This window comes from Cololabis saira, chromosome 2 (assembly GCF_033807715.1).
Source record: "Cololabis saira isolate AMF1-May2022 chromosome 2, fColSai1.1, whole genome shotgun sequence".
Lineage (NCBI taxonomy): Eukaryota > Metazoa > Chordata > Actinopteri > Beloniformes > Belonidae > Cololabis > Cololabis saira.
Window position 1 is genome coordinate 36,685,724 of NC_084588.1, and position 24,031 is coordinate 36,709,754.

The 24,031-nt window shown below is 39.4% G+C and overlaps 1 protein-coding gene across 2 annotated transcripts; it reads right to left on the reverse strand.

Moving 5' to 3' along the window:
* Nucleotides 1-2,636: 2,636 nt before the first annotated feature.
* Nucleotides 2,637-12,998, reverse strand: LOC133463277 (uncharacterized). Of its 2 annotated transcripts, none has more exons than XM_061744731.1 (3): nucleotides 8,533-8,998; nucleotides 5,050-5,585; nucleotides 2,637-3,450 (listed from the first exon to the last, which is right to left on the reverse strand). In XM_061744731.1, the coding sequence occupies exons 1-3, from the start codon at nucleotides 8,987-8,989 to the stop codon at nucleotides 3,136-3,138; spliced, it is 1,308 nt and encodes a 435-aa protein (XP_061600715.1). In that variant the 5' UTR covers nucleotides 8,990-8,998; the 3' UTR covers nucleotides 2,637-3,135. The 2 variants fall into 2 exon arrangements, with proteins under 2 accessions (XP_061600715.1, XP_061600724.1); XM_061744740.1 differs by lacking the exon at nucleotides 8,533-8,998 and adding an exon at nucleotides 12,608-12,998 and having other exon boundaries at nucleotides 2,641-3,450.
* Between the last annotated feature and the right edge of the window lie 11,033 nt (nucleotides 12,999-24,031).

The following is a 24,031-nucleotide window of genomic DNA, read 5'->3' on the forward strand; positions in this document are numbered from 1 at the left end:
CATAAAAAAAGTTAAAAGTTAAATTACAATATAAGAAAGTCCTTCAGTCGTTTCTTAAACTGCCTTTTATCGTTAATTTCTGTAATACATGCTGGCAAAGAGTTCCAGAAAGTCATTGCCCTGTACATGACTGTGTTACTCATTGCCTCAGTTCTCGGCTTAGGCATTGTGAATCGACCCATTGCAACATGTCTAGTGTTATGTCTGTGTCTATCACTAGTGTAATTAATATTTCTGTATAAGCATTCTGGCTTTTTATTTGAACAAATGTTCCTAAAAAATCCAGCCAAACTAGAAGCTAATCTCTGCTCCACAAACAGCCATGACAGCTTCCGGTGATTTAACAGTGTATTAGATCTAGTAGTCGATTTAAGAGCAAGGCGAGCTGCTTTATTCTGGACTACATCTGTTCAGATGAATGAGATGAATGAAAACATCAAGTGGGACCCAGGTCCATCCAATAAGACAGAGAGGGAGGAACTTGCTGGGAAAGAAAAGGGATTGGCTTTGTGTTGGAGTGAATGACTTTGCGGATATGAGAATGGGAATTGTATCTGTGCAGCTGCACATGCTTTTAGTGATATATAAGATGGGTCTGAATACTTTTCAAGTACCAATAAACCCAATGACCAGAAAGGTGATATTTTTGTACAAACACTATGAAAACCATCCAAAGGCACCATTTTTTGTTTCATTTTATTTTTTATTATAAAAGAGATGCTATCAGCAAATAGATAACAGTCCGTGCATACTGCATAGTCGCTTTCGTGGCACATTGTTAAAATGTAAATAAAAGAATGGTACAAATAATGATGATAATAATGCATTACATGTTTATTTTTGCAGACTTCTATTTCCTCCTGTTTTTCCAACACTAATACAGACAGATCCTAAGTGGCACAAAGTTGCAGTTCCCTATTGTTTAGTGCTCACCTTTAAGTAAGTGTATTTGTGTGTGTGATTAGATATTTGTCAACATAGAGCAACAGCATGAACAATAACTACTGAAAAAAATATTCTCTGGAGCAACTGTTATCAGTTTAAAGTTGCTTCAGTGATCATTGTAAGGTTCAGTTTCTTTAATAAAACAGTACATTAGTTAATTTGTGAACCTCATCCACACCTGTGATGCCTGAAATATGAGCTAATACAAAAAACTTTTTTTTTTCCATTTTAAATGTTTATTAGTTATTGAAATCAAAACTTTTCCAATTTTGTGAAAAAATGTATAAATAATTATTATGAATACATTAAGTTTATGTATTCTTTTTTCATTTCATTTTTTCTTTTTTGATTATGGGGTGGTATAGAGGAGCGTCTTAAACAGCCTCGCCGTAGATACTCTGCTGTAGACCTACTCTGCAGGGTGACACCACCACGATCCACCTCACGCTTTTCCTCTCCTCTCTTTCTCTTTCCTTTCTTCAGCTTGATCCTCACTCAGTTAGAATTAGAAGTATCTCCTAAGTATATTTGTTCTCCATTGTGCTTGTAGTTTGTTGTGCTGGTCTGCCCCCTCCTTTTCTCTTCTGTACATGTTTGCAGCCCAGAGCTTCAGGAGCTGCATGCTGACCTGCAGACAGACTCTGACCACCTCAGCGTACATAGTCGTCTCTGTAGTCCACAAACTAACTATGTATCAGTAATATCTACACAGAACTTAGTTGTCCTAACAGATACAGACTTCTAATATAGTTTGTCTTATGTGTCATTGACAATATATCCGTGTCTTTCCTCTCTCTGTTCTTCATTCTCCCTTTCTGATCTCTTTTCCTGCTCTGCCAAGCTGGTGTTTGGCAGAAGTGTCCCCACTTATGATCCAGGTCCCGCTCAAAGTTTCTTCCCTCTTAAAGGCGACTTTTCCTTGCCACTGTTTGGCTTACGGTCTTTCTCCTGCTATGGGGAGTTTCTATCTGCCATTGTTTATGTAATAATTGCTTGGGTCTCTGGAAAACACCTAGAGACAACTTGTGTTGTAATAGACGGTATATACTGTAAATAAAATTGACTTGAAATTAATCCAAATGAATGTATCAAATATGGTACAGCCAGCATTATATGGTTAATTTAGACCAACTAAAGCCATGCCCGCCCTGTCTGAGCTGTGTGTGCCCCGCTACAGCAGCCTGAAATACCAGAATAGTCTCGTTGGCATAGTTACCTGCTGTACTTGCACGGCACAGAAGGCAAGCAGCAGGAAGTTGTTTAGTTGTCTGTGTATTTGTTCCAGTAACCCCAGGAATCACAGCAACTGCACTCCCCTTTGATCGGCAACAGACTAGATAAGACAGGGGAGGTCAGAAACACTCAGCGAGTCCTGTCCATATATTACTGGTGGGAGGGGGATTGAGTTGCTAAAAAATGTTACCGTATCTAATTTTGGGAGCTTTGCTGTCTTCTTTTTTTCTCTCCTCTCTAATTACAACTTTTATGTTTGAATGGCAAGCTTACTTGACTAACTGCTTCTTCCACCTTGCAGGCCCCACTGTAGCTGCCGTAGCTGCACCCTGTCATGCCCCTGGTACAAACAGCAACCACCATCTGTCATCAACCTTATCCTTTAAGCAGAACAATTTTGAGACAAACTCTGGTGAAAGTTAATAGCTGTTTTGTTTTTTTTTTAAACATGCTTTAAAAAAAAAAAAAAGCATGTTTATATTTCCAGTCATTTAATTTACTCTAAATCAATGATCAGAACGTATCTGGCAGCAACAAGAACGTGTGCTAGTGGAGCTGTTGAACTGTACTGCACACCATTACACTTCACTGTACATTCACCTGATTGAATTATGTCACTCGTTTACTCTAGCATCAGAACCAGGAACAAAATAATTTCTCTTATCTATACCGTACTCAAAATTAATTTAGGTGGATTTTTTTCTTTATTAAAACCAAAAGAAATCTTTTGATACATGTTCAGTGGTCACAGCATAAATACTTACTGATTTAAGACAAACAGTGAAGATAAAAAAGAATCATTAACGACATAAGACAAAAAAGAATCCTTAATGACATGATACAGTCAGTTGTAATCATTGAAAAATAAACATTTAAACTGAAAGTCTGAGGAGGACTGCTCATGTGACATACGGTCACCTCCTGCTAATTACCAGTGCTTGGTGACTTGTGAATAGTTTAATCTTCAAACTCTGCAGCATAAAGCATCTGCTGGAACTTCAGGCGCATTTCCATCCTTTTTCTAACAGGAAGCCTCTTCAAAGAAGGCAGGAGGCTAAGCAAAAAGAGTTCATCTTCATCTCTGAAGCTGCTCAGGGCATCTGGAGAACTTATCTCAGGTTCTCCAGTTGTTTGCCTTTTACACTTAGGAGAGGTTCCCACATCCTTATCGCTTGAAAGAGAAAAACTAGAACTGACAACAGGTAAGGATCCGTGCAGCGATCTTTCATCTTTATCTTGTTTCATCTCCAGGTCCCCTGCTCTTCCAATTACCTGCAGGGCACAAAGACAGACAACACACTGGTAAGCACATACATCCAATTCCTTATAAAAAAGATGTTTTGAAAAATGAACTTTAAGACATGCAGTTTTCTTAATGACTGTAAATGTATTTCTTATAAAACAATAGCAGGTTTATCAGTTTATCATCTAATTGTGACCATAGAACTGTTAAATCTCAGCTATACATAATTTAGGCAAAACAGTTTATCACCAAAATAAGAAATGTTTCCTTATTATCCAGTGTGTCACTTAATTTCAAGCATTTTCTTACAGTATGATCTGTGATTTGCTTATAATTATATATATATATATATATATATATATATATATGTATATATATATGTTATATTATATATATATAATTATGCTTATCAATTATGTAAATAACATCTGTAATTATCCATCTGTTATTCTTTTTATTCTATTTATATACTAGTATTTTTTTATTACTATTTTTATTCTCCTTCTTATTATTATTATTATTGTATATACTGTTTATAGTGTTTTATTATTACTGTGTGATATTGATGCCTCTTGTGTTTTGCACTATCCCCTTTGCTGCTGTAATCTGGAAATTTCCCCTCTGTGGGACTATTAAAGGATGTCTTATCTTATCTTATAAAGTATCATCCATTTAAGTACCATTTAAAATCATGATTTTAAAAAGGTGCTAAATAAGTCAAATTTAATTCATTTGAACACAAAAAACTAAATATTTCCACTTATCCTTAAAAAAAGGGCCCTAAGCTTCCACCTATTGAATTTGATGATCAGTGAATGTGTAACTCCACATTTTAATACGTTTAGCCTGTTAGAAAACTGTGCTGTATTTGTGATGGATTAAAAAAACTAAACACGAATAATGAATTAATGAAACGAATGAGACAGGTTGGTTGTACGTCGTGTGTGACTTCAAACACAACCACTTAGTAACTTAGTTTCTATGCATGTTAACTAAAGTCTGACCCCAGCCCTCACTGCTCGGCTTCTAGTTGCATTTTTATGAGACGCTATGGTACAGAGGCTCAGAGTAACCAAAAGGGTAAAAAATATTCATAAAAATTACTCAAAATAATAACTATATCCTCAACAACAAAAATAGCAATAACTCAGCAGAGATGCCAAACATTAACCAGATAATTGTTGCCTGTGACGTTGATGTGGGTCACGGCAGACGTAATTAAATACTGCTGTGAAATTGTGGAGAAAATGTAAGGTTAAGTCCACCTTTAACGGTTCATATTAACCTTACATGTCATGACATTACAAATTAATTCACCTATAAATTAGGGGCACACATAGCAAGTTACTCAGGTCGATTGGGTGGGGAACCCTGAAAACTTTCACACCTTTGTGTGGCTCATCGTCACAAGGGACTATTGAAAGCAGACCTGAAAACTGCCTGGCCAACATCACCAAGTTACAACAGCTCGTTCTTTGGGTCGGTAATGCCCAAAATAAGAACTGACCAGAAAGGCTTTTCATTTTGAAACCTAACAGTCATGCACATGTTTTCGAAGTATACTACAATAGCAATGTCAAGTGCAATGTGATGTGCATTTACTAAACATCAAAGAACGGATTACTTACATCTTGAAGCAAAGAACTTGTGCATGGAGCCATGGTTTCTGGGAGGTAGTTTTCCATCGGTGCGAAAGGATGTTCAGAGGTCTCTTGAGGTGGTGGTACGTTGTGAAGGTTAGCCATACCTGCTGGAGGGTCGTCAGGGGACATTGTCTGTGTTGTGGGGCATCCCTGTGCTGGGGGTTTCTGTGATTTGCTCAATAAGGCTTTTGCAAAAGTCCCCATCATGTGCAAGAAGACTTGGTTGTTGGTCTGCTGCTGATCTTGTATTGCTTTGAACCGACACGCTTCTGCTTCTTGCTGAACTCTAATAAAGTTTTCAAATGTAGCTTTATCTTCCTCGTTACGTTTCTGGTCAGCCTCATCCATTTGTTTCTGCTGCTTCACGCAGCTTTCCAAGAAACTGTCCAAACGATCAGTCCGACTTTTCCTTTTTCGTTCTTGGGCACCAGGGATCACCCAGCGGACGGGGGGTTGCTCTTCCTGAGGCGTGGGACTTCCTAAGCTGGCCCTGCTCTCCTCTTCTTCAGGGGGATCCTCCTCTGTCAACACAAAATAGAATCATGTAAACATGTAATTGCCTTGTTAATTGTTATTCGAGCATAGCCGGCTCTGTCCTAGGCTGCAGTCTCTATCCTGTGGAGGTGATGGGGGAGAAGAGGATGGTGGCAAAGCTGTCATCCATCATGGACAATGTCTCACCCCCTTCATGAGACTGTCAGAGCCCTGGAGAGCTTCATCAGCGACCGGCATCGTCACCCGCGATGCGTCACTGAGAGGCATCGCAGGTCCTTCCTCCCCGCTGCCATCAGACTGTATAACCCAGGCCACAGTAGCAATGGACAATAACAACAAGATGTGCAATATCTTTCTACCTCACACACATCCTACCTGCTATTTTTGCCCTGTTTTTCTTTCTTTCTCGTACTGCACTACTTTTATTTTCATTCCAATGTATATACTGTTTATATTTTGTAATTATATTATATTTTACCTTTTTTTTACCCTTTCCCTGCCATCATACAGTCTGTTCTCTTGCACAGACTGCAACAGACAATTAAGATAAGATAAGATAAGAAATCCTTTAATAGTCCCACAGAGGGGAAATTTCCAGATTACAGCAGCAAAGGGGATAGTGCAAAACACAAGAGGCATCAATATCACACAATAATAATAAAAACACTATAAACAGTATATACAATAATAATAAGAAGAAGGAGAATAAAAATAGTAATAAGAAATACTAGTATATAAAAAGAATAACAGACCAAACCAATTAGGTCTGCGGAGAGGATAATTGGGACTAACTTCCCATCTATCCAGGACCTGTACCGGTCCAGGACCAGGAAACGGGCAGGTAACATCTGTGCAGACTCCTCACACCCTGGACACAGTCTGTTTGAACTCCTCCCCTCTGGACGGCGCTACAGACCACTGTACGCTAAAACCTCCAGACACAGAGACAGTTTCTTCTCTCAAGCTAATGCTCTGATGAACTCTCATCACTCATATGGCGCTTTTATACTAGTACCTACTCAGCGCGACTCGACTCGCCTTGTCCTCGTTTGTTTTTAGACACCCAGATGAGAAGTAGGCAGGGTTGTGGTGAAGCTGCTGTGACGTATTTGATTGTGTGATCTAAACGGAGACCGGGTGACCGAGCGCGTGGTGGATCTGGTCGTTCCCTATCGCCCGTCTACATCCCTTTTTTAATTCTCTCCTCAGCCACCAGGTTTATGAACATCTGCACCTCAGAGTTGGATCAGGAAACAGACTTTTGCATCTGCATTTCACAACCACAATGTGTGTAAATATAGGTGAGGTGAACTGTAGAATCATTTTTATTATAATTTGATATAGATGTTTTGTTCATTGTTTTGGTTCAAATGTTGAGACAGGAGGAAGCTTTAAAAAAAAAAAAAATCTGTCAAGTTGTCAATGAGAAACAGGGTTGGGATTAAATACGTTTTCTTCTTCCCACTCCCTTTCGAGTCTTAACGAGTTAATTTGTATTTTGAACCTGCACCTGATAAAGGTATTTGTTTAATTTTATGTTGCACGCAGGTCACTTATGTTGTATTGCTCGAAATAAAATATGAATGAAATGACATGTATGTATGCAGTGCTTTAAGTGGGCCGGTACGGAGCGGTACGTACGCAGTACCAGCACTTCTAAATTTTACCCATCAGCGTACCGGAAATTATTTACTGTGTGCGGCGCGTACCGGTACTGTTCTTCCCAGATTCCCCACCAGTCAGTAACTCCCCCCGATCTCCCCAAAGTATACAGGTTGGATTTGTTGATTAAGGTGTTTTGATGCTCAAAGCTTGCCGTACAGACGTAAAGGTAAAGTAAAGGCGCGTTTGGCCAACCCGCGGCTCTTTGGCCGGTGTCATGCAGCTCTTGCAACTTTATTTGATAGGTGCAGTGAAAGACAGACTCGTAAGAAGTAGTTGCAAAATATGCCGCGACTGGAATCGAACCCGTATTCGCTGTACGCAAGTCGCCTGCTCATCCCGTTGAGCTATATGGGCGCGCTCGTGGTTGTGACGGAAATAACTTGGAGCGACAAAATGCACGGCCAAACGGAAGTATGAAGGTAAACACAGGAGGTTTTTAACAGAGTGGGAGAGTTTAATATATATATATATATATATATATATATATATGTAACAGAGTCAATTTTCCATTTGTGTATGTGCATTAATTTTATAGTTTATAATCACCAAAATCTGTTAATTTAGTATACCTGACATGTCAAACCTCCAGAATTATGTGGAACCTTTTGTGTTTTAGTTTGTTGTCCCCCTATGGACATTTCTGTGACCCCCACCTGTATAAATGATTTTTCCCGCCTTCACCTCTCCCCTTTTGTTACTGATGTCAATGGGAGAGGTGAGTGATGTGAAGTCTGATAGACCACAGTTTGGGTTTCCCTTGTATTGTGTTAATATTCTTTGTTATTATCTGTGTAGGGGCTCAACTCGCTGCATATATTGACTGGAGGAAACGTTATTTTATTTCTGTTTGTCAGGAAATAAATGGAGATCGCCTCCAAAAGAGTCCTGCTGGTCTGAGTCCCGTCTGTTATAAAACACAACGCACACCACTAAAGATCCCACCGGTTACACACACACACATACATATATATATATATATATATATATATATATATATACACACAAATTTACATAGTCCCATATTTGTATGACTGGAGGGGGAGAGTACCGGCACTTATTTTTTTCCCACTTAAAGCACTGTATGTATGAAAGTGTATGTACAGTATATGTAGGCTATATATTATATGTTTGTTTTTTGCTCTTTTTTTTCTTCACACTTGACGTTGTGTAGTAGGCGGGCATTAATAAGCTCTGCTTCTGCCTGAGCCTTTTTTCAGTCAAATTGTTGCCTTGAAAGATGTATATGACTGAAATAAACTACTGATAGCGCCATGACCCCTGCAGGTGTGAGCAGCAGCAGACACACACCCCTCTTGGGCAGCAGCTCTGCGGGCTCTGGGGTCGGCGGTCCCTCCTCCTTGAACGACTCAACAACGTGTTTGGGGCTGCTCGGTCTGGTGCCCAGAATACCATCCAGCTCGTCGTACCACACGAACTTCTCCCTCTCCCCGTCCGAGCTGCCGCTGCTGGTGAGGGACTCTCGGATCTTCACGTACTGCTGCCGCAGCTTCTTCACCTTGATGCGACACTGATGCAGCGACCGGTGGAAGCCCCGCTCCGCCATCTTCTCACTAAACAGTCTAAAAACCTCGCTGTTCTTGTGGGTGGCCAGGAGCAGGCGCGACACGTACTCCTCCGACCATATGTGCATGAGAGCCTGCACCTCCTCGCTGCTCCACGTCTGCCCGCGGGACATGTTCAAACTTCTTTGTTTATCTTCTCTGGATTCGCGCTGTTGGCTTTGTTTGGGTTCTCTACTGCGCATGCTCCGCGCATCACGTCACTTCCGGTGTTGTGCCAAAAAGTGATTGCGTGCCAGAATCTGATTTCTCCCCTGAAAATGGGTCTTTTTACCTGCTAAAAATTGATTGAAGGCCAAATACAGTTAATGAAAGGTTGTTTCTACCTAAATATGATTTGATCTCATTCCCAAGCTTCATAATATAAACACTAGAGCTCACAGGATTGCTTTTAACTCTTTTAAAGGACCATTACAACACAAAATAGGCATTTTCACCTGCCAAAAATTGATTGAAGGCCAAATACAGTTAATGAAAGGTTGTTTCTACCTAAATATGATTTAATCTAATTCTTGAGCTTCATAATATAAACACTAGAGCTCACAGGATTGCTTTTAACTCTTTTATATATATAAATAAATCATCAAAATATAAATAAATCATCTAGCACCCTCTTTAATATTCATGTTGCCTCACTCTGCTGCACCTCTCACTTTGTATTTCTTTTGTACAATTTTAAATTTTTTATCTTGTATTTTTTGCATAATTCTTGTCTGTGGAAATTGTAAACAGGTCATACTTATGCTCACTACCTCAAACTGCTGCACCTTAAAATGTTTAAAATGTTTATAATGTACATAGAAATTCCACATTTGTGTATTGTTCATTTGTTTATTGTTTACCTTTAATACCATAGAGCGAAACTACCGGAGTCAAATTCCTTGTTGGACAATGTTCGAACCTGGCCAATAAAGCTGATTCTGATTCTGATTCTGATTCTAAAGGACCATTACAACACAGAATAGGCATTTTCACCTGCCAAAAATTGATTGAAGGCCAAATACAGTTAATAAAAAGTTGTTTCTACCTAAATATGATTTGATCTCATTCTTGAGCTTCATAATCTGAAAATCTGACGTTTTAGCGCTATCGCTCAACGGGCTGCTGTGCGCGCTCCCGCGGCCAGAAATCAGAAGAAATCAGATTCTGGCAGGCAATCACTTTTTGGCACAACACCGGTCTTCCTGTCTGCAGGGTGTGTCTGGAGTGGCTTTACTGTACTTTACTAGAGAAAAAAGGTGTGTTGTAATAGACTTAGGGTTGCCAACCGTCCCTTGAAAAACAGAATCGTCCCGTATTGAGCTGAAAAGGGACGTACTTTGTCCCGTATTACTGTGAGAGTCAAATAGTCATAATAATACAATAATAATAATAACACTATCACATGCTGTAACAATGCACCTTCCAACAATAATCATGTCTGCCTCATTCTGCTGCACCTCTCACTTTTTAAAAATTGTATCCGTTATTTTATTTAGAGCCGTCATTACCATGTCTACCTCATACTGCTGCACCTTTAGGTTTTTTAATATTTATTTATGTTATTTATGATAAGTGCCACATTTGTTTATTTACTGTTTGCTATTTTTAAATCTGGGTACAGTGAGTGAAATAACCGGAGTCAAATTCCTTGTCAGGGAATGTTCAAACTTGGCCAATAAAGCTGATTCTGATTCTAATAAAATCCCAATGGAAAATGGCATTGAGCAGTGGAGTTCACAAGTTATTTTTTCTGTTTTACTACAACTTCAGCCTACAGTCATGGCCTTTGAGGCACAAATATATTTACAAGTTTTCTACAGAATTTCTGTTTGCACGTTTGTTATTGGACTAAAAATGTGCACTATTAAAGAATGGATGTTCTGCTTTCTTTCTATTGCTTTATATTAATGTATACAATTTTAAATTAAGCTGGACAGGTTTCTTTTTAAGAAAGATACTTATTTTATTCAGTTGATTTTGTTATTTTGTATTAAAGTGAATTGCTGGATAATAATTTGTTTTCCGTGTATTCATAGCATTCAAAAATATGCATCTAATTCAATTCATGTTCGAGTCAATCGAAGGTATCATTGTTTTGAGTATTGATGACTCCACACAACATGTTTATTTACCTATAATCTTTACAGGTAATTGTGCGACTGACTGCAGGGCGGAGATCTATTGACACTATTGTTCCTGGTTTCACTTCTCGCCAGTTTATAGTTTAGAGCCAGTTTCGGCCGGGCACTGTACACCGAAACCTCCAGACACAGAGACAGTTTCTTCCCCCAAGCTGTTGCTCTGATGAATTCTCATCACTAGTGTCTCAGAGTATCAATCACTGTGCAATAATAATAACAATAACCACAATCATATGCTGTAACAATGCACCTTTCAATAACCATGTCTACCTCATACTGCTGCACTTTTCACTTAAAAAAATAATGCAATTAAAAAAACAAAAATGTCATACATTCTGGATTCATTACAAATCAACTGAAATATTGCAAGCCTTTTATTATTTTAATATTGCTGAATATGGCTTACAGTTTAAGATTAAGATTCCCAGAATATTCTAATTTTTTTAGATAGGATATTTGAGTTTTCTTAAGCTGTAAGCCATGATCAGCAATATTAAAATAATAAAAGGATTGCAATATTTCAGTTGATTTGTAATGAAACCAGAATGTATGACATTTTTGTTTTTGTAATTGCATTACAGAAAATCACAATATTCTAATTTTCTGAGACAGTCCTGTATGTTAATAAGAGCTGTCATTTGTCTATTTACTGTACAGTGAGTGAAAACAACCGAGTCAAATTCCCTGTCTTGTTTGACCTGACTAGGCCAAATAAACCTGATTCTTATTTGTGCTGAATAATAAGAGCATTAGTTACATTTTATATGAATGACTGGTCACTTATTACCAGAGGTGGGTAGTAACGAGTTACATTTACTCTGTTACATTAACTTGAGTAAGTTTTGGGAAATGTTGTACTTTTAGGAGTAGTTTTGAATCATTATACTTTTTACTTTTACTTGAGTGGATTTGTGAAGAAGAAACTGTTACTCTTACTCCGCTACATTAGGCTACGTTGAACTGTTACTTTTCTTTTATCCCTTTTATCCACGTACGCATCAATCTCATGACATCACTGGGTGATTCTTTGGGAAAAATGTTTGTTTTTGCACATTTTGTCACATTTACACAGACTCAAACACACACAGAGAGTTTCTATGAGTTCATGGGCTTGTTCTAGTCCTGCCTGGTTAAAAAAGAAAAGTACAAAGGCTTGAAATGTGCTACTTGTGCTTAATTTATTTTTTTATTCTGTTATTATTTTATTTATTAAAGTACTTGAATTTACTTTAAGATTATCTTAAAGCTATTTTTTATTCATTTTAATTTATTTTATTGATTTAATTTGCCTGAAGATGATTATTTTGAACTTTTGTCTGTTTGAATGGTTGTGTTATAATAATAAATAAAAAAGGAGTTACTCAACAGTTACTCAGTACTTGAGTAGTTTTTTCACCAAGTACTTTTTTACTTTTACTCAAGTAATTATTTGGATGACTATTTTTTACTTCTACTTGAGTCATATTATTCTGAAGTAACAGTACTTTTACTTGAGTACAATTTTTGGCTACTCTATCCACCTCTGCGTATTACAGCATGTATTTATATTATAAACACACTATTACACTATTATCTATATATATCCATGTTTGACTATTGGACACTCAGCACAACAACTAATTCAGTCAGTCACTCACTAAGACATGTTATGCAAGGGAAAATGTTTGAAGAGAAAGTTACCCAGCTTGGGCTGCAGGAGGTTGTCCTCCTCCTCCACCATGGCCTCCAGCATCTCTGCAGACGGACTGAAGGTCTCACTGGTGTCAATTCCCGGTCCATCGCCGAGGATCGAGTCCAGGGTGTGATAAAAGGGGTTCCTCTTTGGCCACCCATTGCTGTCTTTCTTCTGGTCCCTGTAACTCTTTTTCAGCTTCTTTAATTTGTTTGCAATCTGCTCCACAGTGCGCTCGTACCCATTGGCAGCCATCTCTCTCCGTATGAGCTCCAACACGGGCTTGGTGCGAGTGGCGCACAGTTTCAGCTGCACTTCTTCCGTCGACCAGACCGCCAAAAAGCAGCTCGTCTCCTCCACGGACCAGTGCTGCTTTCCTGATTCCATACTTCTCCTCGCTTGTTTGTAAATGGCGCCCTCTCACTGTCTTGCTGCGCCTGCTGGTGTTTGTAACCCTGCCCCCCTCTGCTGACGCCAGCGGCTCTTTCTCCAATCGGTGCTACTCTGGAACCGGTTTTTCTGGTCCAAGGCCAGTTCTTTGTCAGTTGGAACATAAAGTCCTTTTCCAAACTCAGCACTGGCCCAGAACCAGTCTTGGAACCGGTTTGGTGGAAACTAAAAGGAGGGTCATGCTGACAACCAACTGGATGAGGAGAAAAACACTGACGCCCTGTACAGGAAGGGCCACAGCCGTCTCTACTTTCTGAAAAGTGGCTCTTTCAATATTTGCAGGACTGTGCACATTATCCTTTTTGCTTGAGTGTGTTGGCAATAAAAATAATTAGAATAAAAATATCAATTAGTTAATGTGCACTGGTGGTGGTGTGTATTTGATAGGTAAAAAAGGCTATCTTTAGGGAAGGGGTATTCAAGTAAAACTTTAAGAGGTCCGGTTAGAGAAAATTTACTCAAGCAAAGGTCCAGAACATCATAATATATGTGTACTGTATATATTATTTATATATATATATATGTATATATATATATATATATATATATATATATATATATATATATATATATATATATATATATATATATATATATATATATATATATATATATATATATATAGTACTGGCCCAGAACCAGCCTTAGAACCGGTTTGGTGGAAACTAAAAGGAGGGTCATGCTGACAACCAACTGGATGAGGAGAAAAACACTGACGCATGTACAGGAAGGGCCACAGCCGTCTCTACTTTCTGAAAAGTAGCTCTTTCAATATTTGCAGGACTGTGCACATTATCCTTTTTGCTTGAGTGTGTTGGCTCAGTGGGCTGCAAGGCCAGTGATGTTAAAACAAAGATGTTGTTTCACAAAATAAGTGAAATAAGATAAATTAGAATAAAAATATCAATTAGTGCATGTACTTTGGTGGTGGTGTGTATTTGATTGGTAATAAAAGCTATCTGAAGTGTGTTGGCTCAGTGGGCAGATCCAAGCAGATTAGATAGACTGATCTGCAAGGCCCAGAACAAGCCTTAGAACCGGTTTGGTCGAAACTAAAAGGAGGGTCATGCTGACATACAACTGGATGAGGAGAAAAACACTGACGCATGTACAGGAAGGGCCACAGCCGTCTCTACTTTCTGAAAAGTAGCTGAGGTCTTTCAACATCTGCAGGACTGTGCACATTATCCTTTTTGCTGGGGTGGGTTGGCTCAGTGGGCTGAAGGTTGCGGATCCCAACAGATTAGACCGACTGATCCGCAAGGTCAGTGATGTTAAAACAGAGACGTTGTTTCACAAAATAAATGAAATAAGATAAATTAGAATAAAAATATCAATTAGTTAATGTGCTCTGGTGGTGGTGTGTATTTGATTGGCAATAAAAGGCTATTTTAGGGGGTTTAGATAAAAATGAACCAGAAAAAGTGACATTTGATATCATTAATTTTCTCCAAAATTTTGCAATTTAGTTTATAATTCAAATGCTTGTGGTGAAAGACATAATCCATGGAAACAACCAGAGGGATGGTACATGTCAGAGAGAAAGTCAGAGAGGTCAGACTGAGATGGTTTGGACATGTATAGGTAAGGGAGAGGGTAATTTATTGGGGAAAAGGATGCTGAAGTGGGAACTGCCAGGCATGAGGTCTAGAGAAAGACCAAAGAGGAGCTTCGTGGATGTAATGATGGATGACGTGAGGTTAGTTGGTGTGAGAGAAGAGGATGGGGTAGATGGAGACGGATGACTTTCTGTGGGACTCCTGAAGGGAAGACTCTAAAGGAAAAGAATAAGACATCATTAGAGTGACTCTGTTTAATCAACAGATCATTAACTCTGGGTGATTTTTAGAAAGCACTTATATTAATTTATACTGATATATAAACCTCGGGTCCACTGGCGATTCAATTCAATGCAATTCTTTCTTTTGTTTCGTGGCCTTAAACCAGGTTTCTACTGGACATTTATTCCGCTGTGTTTCCCGTCTATCTCCACTAGATGACGCATTCGCTCTTTTTTCTAATATGTGCTGTTGGCATTGACAGTGTTGCACTGAAAGCCTTGTACTGCTTTTAACTTATAAATTATAAATACATCATTTTTTTCAAGTTAAAATATTTTGAAAAAAATACGAGACCAAGTGTTTTGGGTTGCTGGTTCTCAAAATGCATAGGGATTGTATTCTTTCCATAGTGTGTGTGCCTTTTTGGGTTAAAATGTCTTCTCTGCCAATGAATCTTGGAGGTAGTAGGTTAATATTAGGAGGGCTGGTTATGTTACTCCACATTTAACACAATTTAATTGAACACAATGGCTATCGGATGGTGAATGGCTTTCTACGGCCATGTTTTGAAAACACAAACATCCTGGAAACAGTCAGCTGCTCATTATTATAAGTAATTAAAATATAATATGCCATTATTCTATGAGTAAGATGCTGCTAAGACTGTCTCATTTCATTGCAGCCACAGTTATGACAACAGAAATGTAAAGATTTGCTCCACCAGCTTTTAGTTTAGTTTATATTTAGATGTTTATGCAGGCTCTTGCACTAAATTTTGAACCATTTGGTGTAGGACAACAGGATATTATAAAAGTTATTATAAAAGTCTTTTTTAATTAATTTGAAGTGGTAACGACATTATGATCACAAGCAGGTGTGATGAGGGGTCATGTCACAGCGTCAAATCTTAATTATATAGAAAGGCAATTGTGCAGAGTTGTGACAGATCAAACATGGTCTTTGCTTGGGGCAGTTTACTTCTTGTATGGGGCAGTTTACAGATTACAGGGACTGCTCTATGTATAACACCAATTATCACGACATCAGTTATTATCACAGGGATGTCACATGTGATTGCACACCCTGCTGCGTCCACTATTATAGCATATCTGTCTAGACTGCCCACTAAAGTCTCACAATAGGTGGCAAGATGTTATTAAAGGTATCCAAAAAGTCAAGACACCTTAAATTAAGTGGACAACATTTATTATAAGGACAACACGGATATTTACCAGTAATATTAGATTCAACTGATTAACATGGAGAGTTGATTTTCTTGTTGATACAGAAACAACTCAAGACAAACAGCTGCAGCTGTTTCTGGTTGAATAAATCCAAATATGCATCCACAAAGTCAGCACTCAAACCAACAGCAACAGCAGCAGTAGGGATTTTAGGACTCATGCATTACTGAAGAATCAGCAGAAAATACCAGTGTTTATGTTTCTTTTCTTTTTTTTGAGCTGCAGCAGCAAGTTTTCCTCTTGAGAGCTCAAACCGTTCGAGTCAGCACGTAGTAGCTGCACCATTTTTCTGAAAATGTTTCAACCTCATCTAAAATTAAAGTACGAGTACACTTTGTTGGCGGTTGAAATTGTCTCTATGACTGTACAGGAAACAGTTCGGTGCGAGTGGACTCGCTGCTACAGTCTGCAGCCACATTTAACTGTCATGAGTGAAAATAGTTTCCTAGAGGGAGCCAAAGGGCCTCGGTCGGGTAGACACGCACACCAAGGGACAAGCAGACAGAAATGATGGGCAACGTGAGTTGTGAAGATGAGAACCCATCAGAGTACAAAGGTCTATATGAGCAGCTGAACCATTTAAGAAGTTGCTTCACAATGTAACATTTCAAGGCTCAGAGATTCCAGAGAAATCCATATTTGCATGGTTAAAAAAAAAACTGTACAATCATGATCTCAGACATGTTTCTGTAGAGCAAATCAGTGTGCCATGCCGAGGAAAAGTTTTGAAAACATTTGTCGGTCCATGTCAAAGCATTTTGACAAACCAAGCTGGTGAATTTCTACAGAGACCCCCACACATGTTTAGATGGACAGTCGTAGCAACTGTAGAAGGAGAGTCAGTCTAATGTAGCACCGTGGCATCTGGCAACCACCAAGCAGCTTATAAACCGTAGTCTGCCCCTGATGTTGGTGGAGCCACTTCACTGTAGTGACCGAGAGCTTGCTGCTCTGCTATGTCTTGACGGCAGTCATCGTGCCTGTCTGTGCCTGCCAGGCGGTCCAGGAATGTGAACTACTGACCCTCTGTTCACGAGGTCGCTTCCACCAACATTTGGCTACTGTCCTCCACAAATGTTTATATTTTGTGCTCTGCTGTTTGTGCCCAGTGGCTTGTTAAAGGATCCTGTTTCATGTGAACTGGACGGTTTCCACCGAGTGGAAACGAAAATGTAATAAGGCTGAATCGACTTACCGCAGTCTAGATCGAATGTAAATTTTTAGCGTTCATATTGATTTGTCTGCTGTTTCATCTTCCCTACAATCAGTAACGAGACATCCCAAACCCTTAGGATACACACACACACCCCACCTCTTAGACACACACGCACACACATCCTCTGCAGTGAGAGTGACATATTTATCTTCGGAGGAAAGGAGGAGGGCGAGCAGAGCAAGATAGATTGCCTAAAAACAGACTCCAGTCAGGTAGTCACAGATAAATCTGTAAGTAAGTGTCACTGTTAACGTGGTGAGTCACGTGATACAGATCAGCACGAAGCCAGGATCTCTGAATGGGCAGTCTAATGGGACGGATCTGTAAGCGACACCGTTCTCTTGGTTGCTAAGGTGTTGTCAAGGAAACAGCGTTGTTTTATCACTATTGTCTAGACCTGATAATCTTAATATCTGGTGAGAAGGGGAGGCATTTTCCAACCAGGGTCATCTTCTGGTATCTGTGTTGTCTGTGTTGTGGCAGAACGGCTTTTTCCCAGAGCAGTGATAAATGCCACCTCAGTGGGGGCTTTGACACCTGGGCTAGTGTAAATGCACGGCCGGGGCTGGGGGGGTGCGGGGTTCACACCTCATTGACATAGGAGATGATCCTATAGCTAAGCTCCTAATACCTAATACACACTCACACATACAATCTAAAGAACAGGAAAAAGGAGGACCCGTCCAGTGTTTCTATCTTTAGCTCATTAATGTGTTGGTGTCATTGGGGATCTCCAGATAGGAGATACCCGACAGTTCAAACTGGTCAAACTGAGAAATACGTCTGTGAAAGGGAAGTGGAACCTCACAGGTTCTATTGTTTAATCTATTGTTATTACATTAATCAATAATCACGCTTTATAGTGCTACTGTACAATGAGGTACACTGTTTTTTTTTCTATTTAACAGTTATTTCACAGAATATTGTCTTATCAGAATCAGAATCAGCTTTATTGGCCAGGTTCGAACATTGTCCAACAAGGAATTTGACTCCGGTAATTTCGCTCTTTGGTAGTAAAATAAACAATAAAACAAATGTGGTATTTCTATGATACAGAATAAACATTCAAGGTGCAGCAGTTTGAGGTAGAGAAAGAAAAGAAGAGAAAAGAAAAGGGACAGTTCTGAATAAAATAAAAATAACCTATTTACAATTTTACAATTTTACAAGACAATTATAAAAAAAAATACAAAAAGATTATACAAATTATACAAAGAAATACAAAGTGAGAGGTGCAGCAGAGTGAGGCAGACATGGTTATCAAGGAAGCTTATTATTAGATGGTATAGTTTCTTTGTTTACACCAGATAGCTAAAGAAGTCCTGTTTGCAACTGTCACCTGATGTGATAATAAAATAAAAAAGGGGAACAAAAGTAGTTTTTTTCTGCAGAGATAACATTTGTATGGTTTCTTTGTTACTACATATCTGCATGTATTATATACACTGTACATTGTCAACAACGTTCACCCTAAAGTGGACATGGGAGGCTTTTCTCTGTTTTTGTACTTGTATGACGTGTTAGAATGATACATTCTTATTTAAGATGTCATAATCTCAAAAAAAGAGATGTATGAGGTGTTGTTGTATTTCTAAGCTAAATAAACACGGTGTGCCCAGGTCAAGAACTTTCTGGTGCTTAGACTTGATTTCAGGACTAATTACATCATAGCGGTTGTGTTGATTGTTCAGATTTTACAATAGACTGAAGACGCAAAGGGCTTTTATATACAGTAATGTCACCAGCACAGCCAAGGGAAGGAGTGATATAGCTGATCTGCTGTTAATATAAACACGGACGTCACGTTCATTTTAAAGATGGAAGTTTTCAATAGTAAACCAAGGGAGAGTGATCAGGTTCTGCTTCATACAAACTGTTTAGTTTTTTTTCGCATAATGAATATGTATTTGGTTGGGTGGATAAAATAAACATTTCCCAGCTTTAACTGGTCTGTTCTTACAGTCAGAGATGTCAACGTGTCATCTTTGTTGTTGCAGTCCCTCCTCTTGATGACTTTCATACTGTGGTGCTCGGGCTCGAGCACCTATGACTGCATCTCTGGACCCATCCGTGTTGAAAACATAAGTAAACTCTTAAAGTTTTGTTTATCGTAGCTAAGTTTGGAGCTTTGTGTTACTGACCGGCAACAGGAATGAGGCAACCCCATCCCTCAGGGAAGACTTACAGACCTCAACCAATCAGGAGGTAATCACATCTCAGTGTAAAAGGGACTCTTGTTATTTGTGATATTTTCCTTTGTCAATCTAAAGTAACTGTAAACTCTCTGGAGGAACGACGGGTGCAAAGCTAATGTAGAAGCAGCTTAGAAAAGACAAATGGCTAAAAAAGGCCATGTGATGTCCACTTCAGCATAAAGAAGTGCCGTCAAGGAGGCTTTGATTGTTCTGTTTTTTTTTCGAGGCTCTTTTAAATATTGTAATTATGTTACTTTTATCAAACGCTCCTGTTTGTCATAGATCATGTGCACAATTAGATGTGATGGGTAAAAAACAGCTTCTTTCTGCCCCCTCTCTGCTTGTGACGAACAGTGGCGCCATTGTTTAGTTTGTTGTTATTCATATTCTTATTCAAGCTTGGATGTTTAAATCAGAACGCTGTGGAAAACAGAGAGGATGCTGTTCTGGCGTGTCACTTCAGAGAAAAAGAAAAAGACGTCAACCCCCCCGAGGAGAAAAGGACCACATTGGTCTCAGCCTCCACAATAAAACTAAATTGTCACCACAATCAAAGCCTCATTTGTTTAGGCCCACATTTAGTGATCAGAGTATTCACAGTAATTGCTGAAAATAAGTGGGAGGTGGTATGAAAAGGCAGCTTTTTAGGGCAGATTGAGGATCTGCAGGCTGTCAGTATTCCAGTCCCTCACCGTCGTTCGCTCTTGTCAGTCTCACACTAAACCAGAAACATCCTGCTGCTTTTGGCGAATATATGCTAAAGAGGAATTGGGACTCATTTGTCCTATTTAAGGCCTACTTGAGAGTTTGATCCTCCTTTCTTGTTCTTTGCTCTGCATCTTGCTTGGGGTCTAAAACGAACCTGAACCCTCTCATTAAGACTAATTGTCTTTCACAGACGCTGTTGCACACATCCGCAAAACCGCAGTGTAAGAGGGCAAACTAAGAATCAGGACAGCAGATTTAATCCATAATCATCTATACTGTGTGTCAAAACAGCAGATATATTGATTTAATTAATGATTACACCCGCAAAGTTGAACTCAAAATATAGCAGAAAACAGTCTTGACTTGCTCCACTTTGGGTGTAAAATCTACCATCGTAATGTGACCTGATGCATGTTCAGAGTTAGCAGCTTGGTGTGGGCTATAGAAGTCGACTGCATGCCAGCACAAAAGGACAAAGGAAGGTGAATGTGTGTGATTGTCAGCCCCATGCTAAAGGGAAGTGTCTGTGCTTATCAAAGAGCAGGATGAGCTGACATGTACCTGCTGAGAGCCTACCAGCTTTTTTTCTTTTTGAAACAGAGTTTTCACTCCTCCACCACCACACAGACATAGTCTGTGGCACGTTTGTGTGTTGGGGAAAACTATTTTATCAAATCCTCTCCCAAATAAGCACAAAACCATTAAACTCTGTGGAGGGTCTACAGCATTCATAATGGAGAATTTAGTCTGATTTGGTCACGGTGTGACTCCTTGACTCATAAAGTTTCCTCTTAAATGCCTGAAAATGACCGGTCTGGGGGAAAAAAAGACCTTGCAGGTTTGACCGACGCCAGTGAACACACACATCTTGTCTCTTTGCTTTGATCAAAGAGCTTCCAGTGCACGATTTACAGCCGTAGCCGTGATTTACAGAGCGGAAGACGCCAACGTGCTGTGACCAATTTTAAAATTGCAGTGTGATGGATGGCATAATTTCCCCCTGATCAGTTTCTAACTGAGATACTGTATGTTTGTCACGTTCTGTGTCTTTTTTCACAGAGTGCTGAGTTGATGGTGACTAGTAATAAAAACATTTTATACTTAAGAGGTGTAAAACACAACAACGCTGGAATGAAGTCAAGATGTCAACTTAGGAACAAGAAAATAGAAAAAAAAACTTGCACGCTTGCATGTCAGAGGATATCGGGAAATTTCTGTATGTCTGAACAAAACAGAAGATTTTTGTGTCCTTTATGTGAACTGTAATCAGCGAAATTATGTTTTCCTGTCATTTTTAAAAGTTGTTTTTAAGAAATGACTTTTCGTCTCCTAAAATGTTGGAAAGTTGGTTTGTAAAACATTGCGTTGTTGGGGTTTGTTTTAAAAATAATGTTTTGTTGGTGTATTTCGTTCGTCATATTTTTTGTGCTTTCTGAAATTCTGTTGCGTTTTGCAATTCAGAGAAAAAGTTAAAAAAAAAAAGTTTAAAGATGAAGACGACTCCCCCATATGAAATTTGAGAATGTGTCCATTAAGATGTTTGGCAAAAGCCTGAGTGTCAAAGATTCAATTATGTGAGCTCAAACTGTGTCTACGCTGTCCAGACTCATTTGCAAACCAAGAGAAGAGCGCACGTTTATTTTTATTTTTTGTTGTCCTGAATGAAAAAAAAACACCCGTTGCACACAGTTTACCACAAACATGCTTCAGGTCTTGTACGTATAAATAGCATGTCTAATTAAGAAAAAACAGGGAAAAATACAATTCATAAATGGTAGAAAATAGGGTAGACATTGGAAAATATGCATTAGTAACAGTTCATCTCAGAGGAAGAGGCGTTTTGGATGAGCTGCAGATGAAAGTAGATTCCTGATGTGATCATGTCTCAGACTCAGGAAGATGATTGACTCTGCATTGAGCTCTGGGACTTCCCTGTTATAGCGACCTTTGACCGTGACCCCTTTATCCTCATCTCCCCGACCTGCCTGCCTGTTAACCTGGGTGTCATGCATGTGACCCGTCAGCACTTCAGAGGAAGTCAGAGTCATCTGCGGAGGGTTAAAGCGTTACTGAGGCAGAGACCGAGGCGCTTCGATGTCAATGAGAACGGCGGAAAGGAAAAAGAAAAACACTGTCAAAGGGCTGCGATTCGAGCGTGAAACACACGAATGGCAGCGAGAAGCAGAGCGGGCCTGCTGTTTCCAGCAGACAAGGGGGACGACACGAGCATGCAACAGATGATGTAGTTAAAGAGAGAATCCACAGTAAACCAGAGTGCTTGTGTGGTGATTTTCCTCTGAGACTGTATGGTTTCAAACAAACAAATGTGCCCTTCCTTGTTGTAAACAAGCGTACTTTGTGCTAAATTAAATCTGGGGGTCTTTTAAGATGGCACAAGGAGCAATGATGTCACTGTGGGTATGCTCCCAGATCAATGTCTTCATATCAAAAAGACTAATTTTAGGTTATGTGAAATAAGAATTAACAAAAACTATTGGATTGAATAAATTAATGGGAAATACACCTTCTACATTCGCTTGCCAATTTTGTTTTGATCTCTGAATGTAGTAAAAGCCAGCAGGCAACGTCACAACCACACGCAGAAATTTGCTCCGAAAATTTCGGGATTTCTGCCTGCCTGCCGGCTCGGGAGCTGATTTATGGGTCCGCGTTAAATCGACGCAGAGCCTACGGCGTAGGGTACGGCGTACGGCGCGCGTCGCCACGTAACCTACGCCGTAGGCTCTGCGTTGGTGTAACACAGAACCATAAATCAGCCTTTATTCTGGCGAGGTTTGAAAAAGACTTTGCAACAACGGGCAAACGAGTGATTATGTACATTCACTGAGTGAATTTTATGAAAGTAAAATATATATTTCTCGCTAGAAATGTAATCAAAACGCATTTTTATGCAGAAACTAACTCAAAATATTGATTTTATTCACTAAAAAATAAGAACTGTCCGCCATGTTTTTTTTTTTATTCAGTCCGCAAATGACGACGAAAAGCATTCTGGGAAATTTTTCTGGCCCTAGGTCAGCTAGGGTGCATCCGAAAACCCTCGATCCGTAGGGCTAGATTCATAGCCACTACACTCGTTTTCTCCACTCCCCCTAGGTGAAAAGAGGAATTGGGACACCACTACCCTCACGGAAACACGCAAAATTTAGGGGTAGGGCTGAAAAGTAGGGGTATTGGTGTATTGGGACAGGGCCTAAGTCAAAATGACAAAGGAGATGGTAAATACCTGTTACTACTGCAGAATAATTCGACAATGAATGCTGATCATTCACTTATCCTCTGAAGCCAAAGTCAGATTTAACTTCATACACGAGGTGTTCCAGGCTAGTTTGGGAAGGGCTGTGTGTGAGATTGCAAGTATCCACAACTTTGCCTACTGACTTTTTGCAGAACGGCACAGTAAGACGCATAGAAAATTGTCAGATGTGTCTATTTGTAAACAAAGCAGGAAATACTCTGGAGCATTTATGATGACCTAAGCATGTATGCTGAATTAAATCGCTGCTTCGTGCTCTTTTTTTCCTGGCCTGTGCCTTGCATTTCACTTACTCTCCTGTTTTATGGATGCATCTACATAAACTGTATGCAGTGTTTGATGCCAGCACAGACATGGTCAACAGGGAACCCCACTGTATGTTCTGGAAGCCAATCTGGTAAAAAAAAAAAAACAGTCGTTTCCATTTAAAGAAAATTATTGTTTTGTTATCAGATGATTCAGAGTCGACTACGGAAAGTTGCTAGGGGGGCTTGAGGCTCTGCTCTTCCAAAATTATGTGCCTGGTCAATTTTTTGACAAGAGCTGCATCCAACTCAAGTT